Source organism: Biomphalaria glabrata, chromosome 13 (assembly GCF_947242115.1).
Source record: "Biomphalaria glabrata chromosome 13, xgBioGlab47.1, whole genome shotgun sequence".
NCBI classification, from domain to species: domain Eukaryota; kingdom Metazoa; phylum Mollusca; class Gastropoda; family Planorbidae; genus Biomphalaria; species Biomphalaria glabrata.
This window is the reverse complement of record NC_074723.1, coordinates 19,407,897-19,421,776: the sequence shown is the minus strand read 5'-3', so window position 1 is coordinate 19,421,776 and position 13,880 is coordinate 19,407,897. Positions and strand designations below refer to the sequence as shown.

The following is a 13,880-nucleotide window of genomic DNA, read 5'->3' as shown; positions in this document are numbered from 1 at the left end:
AAGACCATCAAGATGACAATCTGATATGGTCATTGGTTGTTGTGCTGACCACATTACATCCTCATTAACCATGGGTCACAGAAACTATGAGATTTACACCATCTGCCCTATAGATCGCAAGGTCAGAAAGGGGAACTTAACTTTAAAAAAAAAATTTACATTATTTGATGCTATGAAATTTAACCTAATATTTGATAAGGCTTGACCAGTGATAACCATTTTATGTTGGCCATTGACAGATGAACACAGATTAGCATGTTTCAAGTATGAATCATATTTACCTGGGATGGGAAACTTAAGACTTTAGGTCTGGCCCCACTTCCTTTGTTACTGCTTATTGACCCATAGCCAGAGCTGTTGCTGATGCTGTCTTCTCTGAAGTGAACCTTGTGACCTTTACCATTGGAGGAAACATTGGACTGTGGAGTGGATGCTCCATTTCTGATAGAACTACCACCCAACACTGTGATGTGCCCTCCGCTAAAGCTGCCGCTGTGTGATGAGAACCCATTGTAAATGCCGCTGTCAATGGTGGTACATGTCTGCTGTGAGACCAGAGATGCTGTGTCATCTGTGGAAGTATAAAGATAAAAAACTAAAGAATAAGACACAATGGGAGGCTGTCTGGATGAAACCTACACAAGATCATCTCAATACTATACAAGACTTAACCACTCAGACTAATTCTGTCATTTTGATCACAATTGATAATTACTAATCAGAAGAGGGTAATATCAGTCCCTTAAGATTTTAGGCTTTTCATTTCTGACTGATACTTCAATTATAAGCTGGACACTAGAGACTGCAGGGTTTTCATCAAGACTGCATGGTCATTGTCAGACATTTGAATTCTGTAAAGGATGCTGGTAGTTTCATCGATGATTTTATAATGTGTCCTTGAGTCAATGGAAATTTCATTGATGACTACGTAAGGTGTTCTTGAGTCAATGGAAATTTCATCAATGATTATATAACCCATCCTTGAGTCAATGGAAATTTTATTGATGATTACATAAGGTGTCTTTGAGTCAATGCATCATTATTGTAAACCTGACATTTGTTAGGGGGAGTAAAAAGTTGGTCATTTATGGTGGGAAACATGGTCAAGAGGCTTGAATTAGGCTTGGCTACAGATGAAGGGGACTCGAGGTTCGAAACCTGACTTGAGCAAAGTTGTGTTTACTGAGCGCCTAAAGGCAGTATGGAAAACCTTCTACCTTCAATGAAGTCCAGTAGGGAATTGGTGCTTGTTGCGCATTATCCCATTGATTGTTAGAAAGGCTTTTATCCAACAACCAGGCCTTGACATAGGGTTCTTCACCCTTGTCCTGTCTGAGGGCTCCCAGCGGTAGACGACCATATTGATTGACTGGGCCAGATCAACCGTGCCACGTACACAGCGCACAGCCCCTGTTCCTGGACCCCACTCACTATAAGTGGCCGAGAACAGTGCTAACTGCGGGGAGCTTGTCTCATATTCCTATCCTGTAACTGTCACTTAACAGAAAGATGTTGGGACTGAATTGTTTGTTAGATTAAGACTGAATGATTATTTCTGACCTGGACTGCATTCGTTGCTCATCTCCAACTGCTGTAATAAGTATGCTATAGAGGCATCCACATCATAGTCACATTCCAGAATACACTGATGAACCCGATCACTATCCTGAAATAAATCAAACTAGCTATTGATTACTGATTGAAAGAATGAAGTACAAGGATCTAACACTAAGGCATTACAAGTCCATGGATTAAGAAAGACTGCAAGTTTGGATCTGGTCATAATGGACAAGCTTTGTTCTACAAATATTAATGCAGTGAAGTTATACAAAATATGTTATTTTTGTAGTGAATGATTTTCATGTTTGCTTTAAAAAGTAAGGTTTTGTAAAAAAAAATTTAGCCTGACAATTTAAAGTCAGAGCAGTATAATGTCAATTCAAATTTCTTTTTACCTCGCATTTCGTAGCATTCTTGACCTCACTAACAATGTCGTCAATTTCCCTCTTGGCACTCACCATACCTCCAGTGGACTCCTGACCATTTATTTGAAACCTTTGTTTACAATCAGCATTATTTAAATGTTCCTGTAAAAAAAATGATTTAGAATAGAGAAAATAGAAAAAGTTAAATATTTTTTATATCAAAATTTATGGCCCTGTTTGAACCAGCTTTCTATATAAAAGTCTTGTGGTACTAAGCCTTTAGCAGTAAATCTTTAAAAATATCAAGAGCCCCAAAAGGTGTTGAAACTATCATCTGTTATGTTCCATTTTAGCAAAGTCTGCATAATGCATATGTCTTTTGGGTCAAAGAGACAAATTGGGGACAGTGACTATGATACATTGACAACACAAGATTTTTATCTTAAGAATGTGGCTCAGAGAGGAAACTGGCGCTTCTGCAAAGACGCTATGAGAGGCAACAGTTTGGTGTAAAAGTCCAATTTAATTGACACAAATACAGATGAGAAAGAATTGCTGCTGATATTGGCAGGGATCTTCCCACCTCACTGGCCAGATAGAAAATGCCTCAATCTTTAGCCACCACACAGCCACAGTCTGGCTGCTTGAATATGTGCTCATAGATTAAACTAAATCAACAAGCATAATGAGAACTTTCACTAATCAACAGAAACAGAAAATGAAAACAAGATAACCAGTCATGTGAGTGGTTACATGGAATTCAACAATATGCTTTATTCTCGCAGATGACGTTCATCTAATTGAAGATTTAAGGAAAACAAAATGCAGTAATAATCAACAAGGTGAGAAGGAAGCACACTGACATAATTAACTGACGACCGCATGCTCCAAGAGAGAGAGACTAAGCATTTTTTTGAACAGCAAATCTCAAGATGAACTAAAATGCAAAGAGTAGCCTTTGGAGTCAAATAACATCCTTATGACCTCTTTTGTGGCTTGTTTCTATAATTGCACTGTAAGGGAACAATCATTTACTCTGTGGTTATGCGGCCACCCTAACCCCATGTTCAATTCTTATTGACAAACCACAAAAAGAGAACATTGGATCCTTCAATTTCAGAGCAGAATGAGACCACTAATGAAATTATGCCAAAACTTTTTATATGTATAATTTACTAAATGAAAATTAATGAACACTAAAAAAAAAAGTATTATAAGCATATGGAAAATGTCCAAGGACTTCTTCTTTTTCTTAAACTGCCAGGTAGAGTTGAGCCTTCAGCTCTTGGAATTCTAGGCCAGCAAAAGTGAATAAGAGCCTCCTCTCACCTACCTGTAAGAAAACAGAGTACACTGTTTTGTCTGGCGGGTGGGTCAGACTCATGGCAAGAGGCCGCGTATACATCTACTAAGACCCCCGCCATTTTTCTTTTCTATACCAGGCTAACCGTGCAGGACACGCCATTTATTATGTAACAGCCCCTTGAGGAACAGCACCTTGATTGTGACAAGGTTGTGGGAGCTTTTTTACAACTCCGCACAGTGCAATGAGGATGCTCTCGCACCCCCTTAGGCACCCCCACGGGAGTCTTGTTTTGCTAGCCTTTAGCCTAATCCTTTCCATTCAGGCGCCACTATGAGGCAGGGTAGACTCATATATTTACAGAGAGTAGTCAATTGAAGTTGACCTACTTGTAACCGTATATGTGCAGGTGATTCTGTGTTGTCATCCAGTTTACGGACACTACTATAGTGGTCACCATTGTGGTAGGCTATGTGAAGCTGTGGTGTCAGCTCTGTACTGTTGGCTGGACCTTGAATCTGGGGCAAACAAGATGCAGTGAAAAACATTAAATATATCTTTGAATAAATTATATCTTTCACATTTCCTACTGTAAATAATGACTAACAAAACACTTCTAGAGGAACATATCAATCATTGAATGCTCCTGCTGTCCATTGTTAAATACACAAGAACATTTCTGTTACCTCCAACAGAACGGGCTGGACTAACTTGCCAGAAAAAACAAGAATGAACACAACTATCTAACATAAAAAACAGTACTTCTATTTCATCTAACATTACAGCTTGGTCTAAATAGCCAGAAAAACCAAGAATTAACACAATTTAAATTAACACAAATCAATTGATTAACTTATATATAAAAGGACTTTAAAATAAATTGACAACCCTATTGTAAAATGATTTTATTCGCCTCCTTTGGGTCATTTTCTAAAAACAAATTACCTAAAAATAACTATTTCTTTAAAGGTTATTGCTGGGTATCTAATACTGAGGTTTTTTTTAGAACTCATCATATATAATCAGGCTCTTATATGTTATAAATTACACACGTTCCTTCAAAAAGAGAAGATAATTATGCCCTGTGTACATCCATGTGCTATTCTAGTTATGCTTGTTGCTTGTTAATTAGAGACTTTAACTCTTAATACTTTGACTTACCATTAGAGGTTTTCCATTGAGCTGGTGAATGATGACATTGACATTATGGACCTTGGCAAAGGCAACAATGGCATCATTGCCAGCATGAGTGCCTAACTTCTGTAGATTTCTCACTGCAAAGATTTAGAGATATTCACAAGTCCAGACAACTAAGGTGTAATTAAACTTGTTATATGAATTATATAAATTGGAGTCACGAAGGCCAGGGGACAGACATTTGATACACAAAGAAAACTTAGACCCCTCAGGACATCAGCTTTGTCATGGTCATGTGAAACACTGCACTCTTCCTTAATCATCAGAATCGAAGACATTGTCATTCATTCATTCATAAAATAAGTTTAGACTTTTGTAATGAAATAAAAATAAGAACAGTTTTATTTTAAAAACAACAAGAAGATGCTCACAAGTCAGAAGGTGAAGCAGTTTATTAGTTGCAAAATATTTACTAGTGATATGGGTGGCCAGACTGATGCCTTACTTTCATTCTGTCCAATGGCAGCTACATGAGCAAAGCTATGATAAGAAATGATAGCCATACTAAGGAAACATCATCGACTTTGAAACACCATCCTCCCCAACATACGTAACAGCAACCAACACTTCTCTTATGGAAAACAACCAAAATATACAAAACAATAAAAGCATCTTTCAAAAGCACTTCAAAATATCTAGACCCCAAAGTAGGTGACTGTATGCCACACTAAGCTACAAACTTAAGTTCTAAATCAATGCTCTATATGGATTAAACTTACAATAAAGTAATCAATCGAATGCTGCCCACAACCCTGCCCATTTTTTGTTGTTCATTCACAAGATAATCTAAACTACTGTAGTAAATAAATCAATATGATATATTGACAAAAGTTTTCTATGCTAATATGCAACACACTAGACACTAAGTTCACAGAGTAACTTGTCACCAAGGTGTTTGGAGTCTGTGTGTGTCCTGCATCTAAATTAGGCTTGTTGCTAATAACAACAAAAGTGACATGACTAGAAAACAATGGTTTATTCCAGCAATGAGCAATATCTTACTCCCTCACTTTTATTCTTAGAGTAAAAATTATCAGCAATTTTAACTCTTTCTCTCCTAATTAATGATACCATAGTTGATTTGAACCCATTTAATTAAATTAATTTTTGGTTTTAGAAACTTTTATTTGTGTTACATAAAACGAGCATGTATTCTCCTTTAATTCTATACCAAAAGTAACGCTTTCTGATAACAAACAAAAATGTTATTGAAGTTTAATCATAACAGGGTAGAATGTACAAATGCGAAAAATGAATAATACTGTCAGAATGTGGAAAAATAATTGGGGAGATAGAGTTAAAAAGGGTTTCAACAAATAATGACAAACTTAGCTTTCAAAGTCAGACACCCAGTTTCCTCTCATTGAAGCCAACCTTATCACTTGCCTATAGCCCATTACCAGGAAGAAAATGTAAGTCAGAAATACAAAGAATACAACTTTTCTACTTACCATGCTCATCAAAAGGAAGGTCATCCTCCACAAAGGGTTCAAAGTCTAACCGATGTGACTTCATGAAGTTCACCACATCTGTCCGATGGCGAAAGTGGTTGCGACAATGACCCTCCAACTGGTCACCCAAAGCTCGAAACAGACAGTTTCTGAGGAAAGTAGCAAATGAAATTAGTCTACTGTCAGTATCTTCATACTTATGTTTGACCTATGTCATGACCCCTCAGTGTTTTGAAGCTGACTAATGGGTAGTTTTCATACAGTGGTCAAGTAGCCCTGTAACTTCTATGCTTGATTAGAAATAAAACCAGTGACATTGAAATTAATATTTTTTTTTTTTTTTTACATATACCAATTATAAAACAAAAATATTTTCTTTAACAAAGTAAAAAAAAAAAAAAAAAAAATCAGCGACAAAAACAATTGCATTAATCATTTTGAATCAAACTGTAATCAATTTTTAGAACATTTAGACTAATGATAATACATTTGTGCAATTGGAAACATTTTTCTTAATTGTTTTAGCCCAGCTTTCATGCTTATACATGCTCAGTGAGCTGTGGTCCAATCACTTTTGTGGGCCAGTGGGGGGAGGGGGAGGAGGGACTATCTGGCAGAAGATTTTCAAGCTGCCTTTTCAAAAACATTTTTCAAATAGTTGCTAGAGTCTGAATTTGAGAGTCCGGAAGGCAGAGCAATTAACAGCTGAGCTATCCCAAGTACTTAAGCGAGAAAGTAAAAGGTTTTATAGTCTTGATTAGCTAATTGGTTATTTTTTCATTAGGTCATGTCAAGTTTCAAAGGTTTCAGGGGACGTCAATGGGGATACGCTCTCATTGTCTATAAAATAATCCTAAAGCCATGCGTCTCAGATAGCCTCTGACAACTAAGTCCAGCACCTGGCCTGCTCGTGTGGCATAGATATTAAGCTCTTACTAACAGGTGAAGGGATGAAGGCGGATACCTGGCGCCATAAAACCGGGAGCTTCGGGCAGATGGAGCTCGTCAGCCTAGTAAGGCAGTTCATCTAGGAGAGGGGTACTCTGATTTAAAACCCATCTGCCTTGCGGTACTGAGGCTTCTCGAGGAGAAATCAGGAGTGAAGCCCCTTAGGCGTTGGGAGTATCAGCTATGAAATTCCCTCCGGCAGCTTCTGCAACTGAGCTGGTGTCAAATGCAACGCGATGCGTCACCTTTGGATCACATCAGCAAGGTCGAGAGAGGGATCATGACACATGGGCTACCCATGACCCCTTTATCCAAGGCCCAGGAATGCGCCCCGGAGAGGAAACTCTGGTGCTGCTGCAAAGCGGCTAAAACAACACGGGAGACAACAGTTACGGGTTATAAGTCCAACTTGATTGGCGTAATGTATGGACGCCACGGGTTGTCTCTGACGGTGGGAGAGGTCTTCGCGCCTCACTGATCAGCTACCGCCCGCCTCAACCTGGGCAGCCCCCAGTCAGTTAGGTGCTGATCCGCCACAGCCTGCCTGCTCTAATGGGTCGCTTAGAGCTTAGTTTAAAACGACAAGTAGGCTGGAAACTTGCACCAAGCAGCAAAAGAAGAAAAATGAAAAAGAAATTTCCTATCATGCGACTGGCCACATGGAACGCCAGTACAATATGTCCTGGGTTGAGTTTTGGCCCATCGGCACACTTAGGCCATGTCGTGCCCGTAATCCCTCAAGGGTTACTCTCCCTTCATACCACAAGAGCTAAATTTTATATAGTTAAGTCATTAAAAACGAAGTCTATTCACAGTCAAAATAGTAAAGGTAGTAAAAATTTAATAAATTAATAAAAATCTTTTGTAGTTTGAGTTTAGGCACATCGGCACAATTTAGGCCATGTCGTGCCCGTAATCCATTAAGGATCACTCTCCCTTAACATAACAAGGGCTAACTTCTATACAATTAAATCATTAAAAACAAGGTCTATTCACAGTGAAAATAGTAAAGCTAGTAAAAATTTAATAATTTGGTACAAATCTTATGTAAATATTATATGTTCACAATTTCACAAATCAAACCTTCGCAGACAACCCCACCTCCTAGACAAAGCCCAGTGCCTTCCCAGGGTCGACATTTTCGAATAGTGTTTTTAGGTTGTGCGCACTAAAATATTTCTCCCTAATATCCTGGTATCTGGGGCAATCAATGAGGATATGTTCCACGGTGAGACGAGAGTCACAGTACTCACAAAGTGGGGGTTCCTCTCCTTTCAGCACAAAGGAGTGCGTGATGTAGGTGTGGCCAATCCTAAGTCTGGACATGGTCGTGCTTCCACGCCTTGTCTGACCCTTAGATGTGGGCCGCCACATGACATCCGCCACAATCTGTCTGTTTTTGTTGTGGGTCTCAGTCTCCCACCGATCCTGCCACTCTTGATAGGTGGCAGAGGCAATATTCTGTCTCAGGTCCGAGCAGGGAATTTCCTGACACTGCTTGATTTAGGGCTCTCTTTGCTTCTCTGTCTGCCGTTTCGTTTCTCTCTATGCCCACATGGGAGGGAATCAGATGAAGGTGACATCCCTATGGTCAGCTGTTATTTGGTCCAAAAGCTTTAGGCTCTTATGTACCAATGGAATGTCAGTCTTCATCTACGGGAGATTGCTTTGTTCCGAAAGGAGCAGACACACGCGACCTGTCTATCCATTTTGGATCCGTCAGTGTAAATGGTGCCACAATCTCCGTAGCTCTCCTGCAGTTCCATAAAGTGGACTTGTAGTATGCTTGGGTCTGTATTTTCTTTTTTTAAATTTAATTTGGGTTTATTCATCAACCAAGGAGGGTTCTGTGGGATTTCTATTTTAGAAATTTGGTCAATGGGTGGGGTTAAATTTTGGATGGATCTCTCATTCGAAGGCCCAACGGCTGTAGGACGTTAGGCCTTCGATTGTATATTTCTACATCTATAGGGATAAATATGGAGTCGAAAGCAGGGTTCGTGGGGTTGGATTTTAGCTTGACTATATACTGCATTGCAAGCTTTTTCATTCTTATTTCCATGGGGGGTTCGCCAACCTCCACGTGGAGACTTGGGATGGTGATGAACGCGCCGAGACAGAGAGGCAGGGCAGCATTTTGTATGGGCTCCAGTATTTTTAGATAAGACTTCCTAGCTGCTCCATATATTATGGATCCATAGTCTAACTTGGATCGGATAAGACTCCGATATAGCAGCAGCAAGGTATCTCTGTCAGCTCCCAAGTCCGTACTCTGAGTATGTTTAATGACTTTTGGTATTTCCTCTTATGTTCCTTAATGTGGGGGAGAAAATTAAATAAATTTGGAATCTAGGGTGAGGCCTAAAATTTTTGTAGTTTTCACAACAGGGACCTTCTTTTTGTGTAAAAATAGTTCAAGGTCTGGGTGGATTCCCCTTAAATTACAAAAATGCATGCTAACTATTTTGGAGTCCGATGTTTAATGTTAAACAGGGTTACTTAGAGAATGCTGCCCTTGGGTACACCCATTTCCTGATCATAAGTGTCAGAAGCGGAGTTGCCCACACGAACCTGAAATTTCCGGTCCTTTAAGAATTCCCTCACAAAAACCCATAAGTCCCAGGTCAAGTAGAAAGCCATGTTTCCAGGTTGTATCATAGGATTGCAGAGGCTTGTGAATGCCCTGGTAGCTGCTTGTCAAGAGCTTAGCCTTACAATAAGCCTCTCCAAGACTGAAATCCTGGCACAAGATGTCGCAGAAATTCCAGTGATACATATTCAAATATTGGAAATCACACACTTAGGGTGTTGCAGAAATTCACATATTTGGGAACAACAATAGCCAGCAACCTAAATTTAGACACTCAGCTGACAAAAAGAATAGGAAAAGCTTCTGCCGCAATGGCAAAACTCTCCAAGCGCGTGTGGGAAAATACCAAATTGACTACGCAACAAAAATCCTGGTCTACAATGCATGCTCGGTCATGTCACTCGTATGCCAGATGGAATAATCCCTAAAGAGGGAGTCAGACCCAAGGGCCGCCCAAGACTAACATACAGAGATGTCTGCAAGTGAGACATGAGAGCCACGTGCATCGACCAAAGTTTGTGGGAGAAGAGCCCAACACCGGACAGCATGGAGACAGACTGTACGTGCTGGTACGAACTTCGCCGAATGCACGAACTGTGGCAAACTCTGCCGCTCCAGAATTGGCAATTGGCTTGATCAATCACTCCAGATTCTGCCCCATCTCTAGACGTAACGAAACCCAGTGACTCATCTGGGCGCATCCATTGTCTTCCGAGACAGAAGGAGCCATATATACATGTCAATGAATAATTGTGCAAAGTTTCAACTTGATCCAATAATGGGAAGTGATGTGTACAAGATTCCATTCAGACAGAGAGAGAGTGAGTTGATATAAGCTTAATAAAAATGAAACAACATTATTTATAAGATTATACACACACACATAAAATAGTGTGTTTTAATGTTGAAATGTTTTGACAGTTATGTCCCTAACATGTAGTGGTCCAAATGTTCTGAAAAGAAAATTGTTAAATTTAAGCTGAGTCAATGGGTCAGTTGAGATATGCAATTATTATTTAGGAACTTCCTTCCCAACTCTCCATTCTTTCATATCCTACACATGTACACAGGTATTAAACAGCTAGACTGTGTAGTGAATGTATGTGTCTTGTAAGAGCATGCAGATGATAACATAAGAAAAGACTTCAACTAAGACCCTGTACATGTGACTGTCATTAATTATGTCATCCAGGTATGCTTTCATCTTCTAGATCTACACATTTTACTATGTCCCCCCCCCCCCCCTTTCACACTGTGTTCAGGAGGGAAACAGTAAGGCTTGTCTAGCAGGTCACCATGAACTTCTTGAACCTTCCATGATATTGTTTTTTAAAACTTTCTGGCCATGTTCTCAGCACTTCCATAACTCTAGCTGTAAATAGCACGACCCCATGACAAGGAAGAAATACACATAGAGCCCCATTTCCACACTCCTTCCCCCTTGTGCCGTTCAGTAGACAAAGTGGAGCATAAACACAAGAAAGTGAATTTCAACGTCTCAGTAAATACAAACTATTCAGGAGGATCAATTCAACATACAAAAGCGACAGCTGGTGCTAAATCAGCCGAGAAACATTCAGACATACAACAGATAAGAACAAATGTAAAGAAAATACAGGATCATGTTTATCTTGAAGGAGGCACGTCTTCTATGTTTTAGTTTGTATACACAAGATTTGAATGCACTATCTCTTTGTAAAGTTTCCCTTACAAAAAAAAAAAAAGAAATGTGTCTATCCAAAGAATGGGGCGGGGCTATTACAGTAATATTAATGCCATCCCGTCAGCCCTGAGCATTCTCAAAACGTTTTCACTAAGTCGTGCACTTGCTGTGTCCTTAAAAACATGTTCACAGTAGCGTCATAGCAAGGTGGTTACTTCCAACAAATTCAGCAGTGCTGCTTCCTTCAGTTTTAATGCCAACTACAGATGATTTCAATAACTTCGTCCTTAAAGGAAATTAACCTAAGAATAGTTTTTCCGTGTTCAGACTAGTCTATAAATGATGTGCCAAGTGTTTAAACTCAGGCCATCGTCTTAAAGTAAGACCACAGGCTATCAGATTCTTCATACAACAGGCAGAAGGCAAGTGACGTCTGCAGGTCAAGAGGAAAGAGAACAACAAGTCAGAAGCGCGTGATTGACTGCAGTTTTCACGTGTTAGACACTTACTATTTTTAGTTTATGCAGAGACGCACCATTATTGACGATTTTGAACACGACTAGTGACGTTATGACTTAGTTGGTTTAGAAGCTACTTAGAGACAGAAAATCAGTTGGTGATAGGATTTCATAAGGGTAGGACGTATTTATTGACAGAGACATGACAGATGGCTGCCTGGTCGTGCGGTTTGTGCGCTGGAATGTCGTTCAGATTTATCAATGGTCCAGGGTTCAAACCCTCACCGCTCCCATCCCCCGTCGTCCTGCGGGAGGTTTGGACTAGGAAGTAATTATCTTTAACTCTGAAGGAACATCCGAAATATGTAAAACAAACTAACATCGACGGTGGCCTTCGTACTGGATTAAACCTTACTATAAATTGTTCAACTGTGTTTGGATTGATCTCTCCACTTGTTAAAACTAGATGAGTCTGTTTGCTTGTTGGTTAATCTCATTGAAATACACCCGCCCAAGAAACCCAGACCTCTGCAGAGTAGTCTGTCGGAAACAGACAGGCATCAATGAACTACAATACAAATAGGCAACATCACATACGTCTGCACCAGCTGGCTCGTTAATAAATAGAACCCCATCACGTGATTCCAAACAGAGATAGAAAATGGAAAAGAAAAAAAAAGGGGAGGGAGAGTTACTTTCTAAAAATATTTCCTCCATGTCTGAAGCCGGACGTACTTCCCATCACATTAGTACTCCAAATGAGACTGTTCAATCAAAACTGTTACTTAGCAATCCTCAACTATGTGCACAGGGGAACTATGTACATTTGGACACAGCACTCAGAAAACAAACTTCAATGTTCCATCAACTAATCATCTTCAGAGATGGGAAAGTGGCCACACTTATTTTCGAGATAAAAATATTCTAATTAAATAAAATGAATTAATGAACAGCAATTTTAAAAAAAAAAGCTTCAACTTAAAACTTTTAGATTTAAACTTTCGGCTTGGTACTGTTACCGCTAGCTCTTCATAAAGGAATCTCTCTACCTACGAACTACAAGAGTTATCAGAAGTTCATAACAATAATAATAATACATTTTATTGTCCGTAAGGAAATTTGTCTCACAATTTGTGCATTACACCAAACAAAACATTATAACTATTAAAAAACAAAATGTACATTCACACCAGACTCACTCATAATTTACACGTGAAAAGTTTATATCAGATTGTTTCTATTTAATAATTTGATTGCCAGGGGAACAAAAGAGTGTTTGGGTGATTTTTTATTTCTAGAAATCTTTTTAGCTTTTTTTTTTATGTCTCAAACAGCTGCCCAAATGTTTTTTTGCCAATGATTTTACCAGCAGCATTTATCTATGTGAAGTTTATTTTTATTTTTAATGCTCAGATTGCCATACCAGGCAGTGATACTAAAACTTAAAATATTGCAGATGTGAGCGTGATAAAACATAGCCAAGGCCTTTTCGCAAACATTAAACGAGGACAGTTTTCACAGTAATCGTAATCTTTGCTGCCCTTATTTCGCTGATATAATCAGTATTTGCAGTAAAATAGAGATTGAAGACATTTTGACTTCTAAAACATTGTAGAGAACGACTCTATTTTTAGAAACCAAATACTGCTTGTGGTAGTTTAAAAAAAATTAAAGTGTATTTGTCGATGTCAGTAACAACAGTTTGGGAAAGAGACATACCCATCTCTTTAGAAGGTTTGCTAATAAAATATAGGAAGCTCTAAGTCCCGTAGCGGTAGACTTAAGAAAGAAGCATGACACCAGTGTCCTACTGATTTAGAACCGCTATTCTCAGATACAGCGAATGTTAACACTAAGAGACACCTGTTGAATGGTCGATTCAAAGAAAAAAAAAGTAATCTGACTTCCCTGCACTCCTTCCCTCCAGGGGTAGGCGTGAAACGTAGATAAGTGACCTTTTGGCTGAAGTGATCTGCCCCACTTGGTGAATGAGTGCTGCTTGTGTACCCACTGACTCACGCTTGGCACACATCGCAACTGTTTGGAAGAACGAAGGCAAAAGGCGCAAGAAGACAGGCGTGGGATGAAGGTGAAATAGACTACATTGCGAATCACAAGCTCCAGGAGCATTTCATTGCTACAAAACAATCAGACTAGCTCAACACAGCCACATACACAGCTTTGAAATTTAGTGATGCCCAAACTACGATCGGCGGGCCACATCCGGTCCATGACTAGATGCTATCTTGGCCCTCGAAATTTCTGCCCAAAATGCAAATTGAAGCCGGAAAAAAAATGTTTTTATTAGACCTGACATACAAGGTTAGAAATGTATAAGGTAGAGA

General features: G+C 39.3%; 1 protein-coding gene across 3 annotated transcripts in view; it reads right to left on the bottom strand.

Moving 5' to 3' along the window:
- The window catches only part of LOC106057403 (OTU domain-containing protein 3-like), a 44,099-nt gene that overhangs the window by 6,742 nt on the left and 23,477 nt on the right, over window positions 1–13,880 (bottom strand). For all 3 annotated transcript variants that reach the window (XM_056007949.1, XM_056007948.1, XM_056007950.1), the window contains exons 3-8: window positions 5,877–6,025; window positions 4,390–4,502; window positions 3,618–3,746; window positions 1,956–2,087; window positions 1,561–1,666; window positions 282–571 (exon numbers count right to left, since the gene is read on the bottom strand). In XM_056007949.1, coding sequence (XP_055863924.1) covers window positions 282–571; window positions 1,561–1,666; window positions 1,956–2,087; window positions 3,618–3,746; window positions 4,390–4,502; window positions 5,877–6,025 — 919 coding nt within the window. The remainder of the gene's footprint in view (window positions 1–281; window positions 572–1,560; window positions 1,667–1,955; window positions 2,088–3,617; window positions 3,747–4,389; window positions 4,503–5,876; window positions 6,026–13,880) is intronic.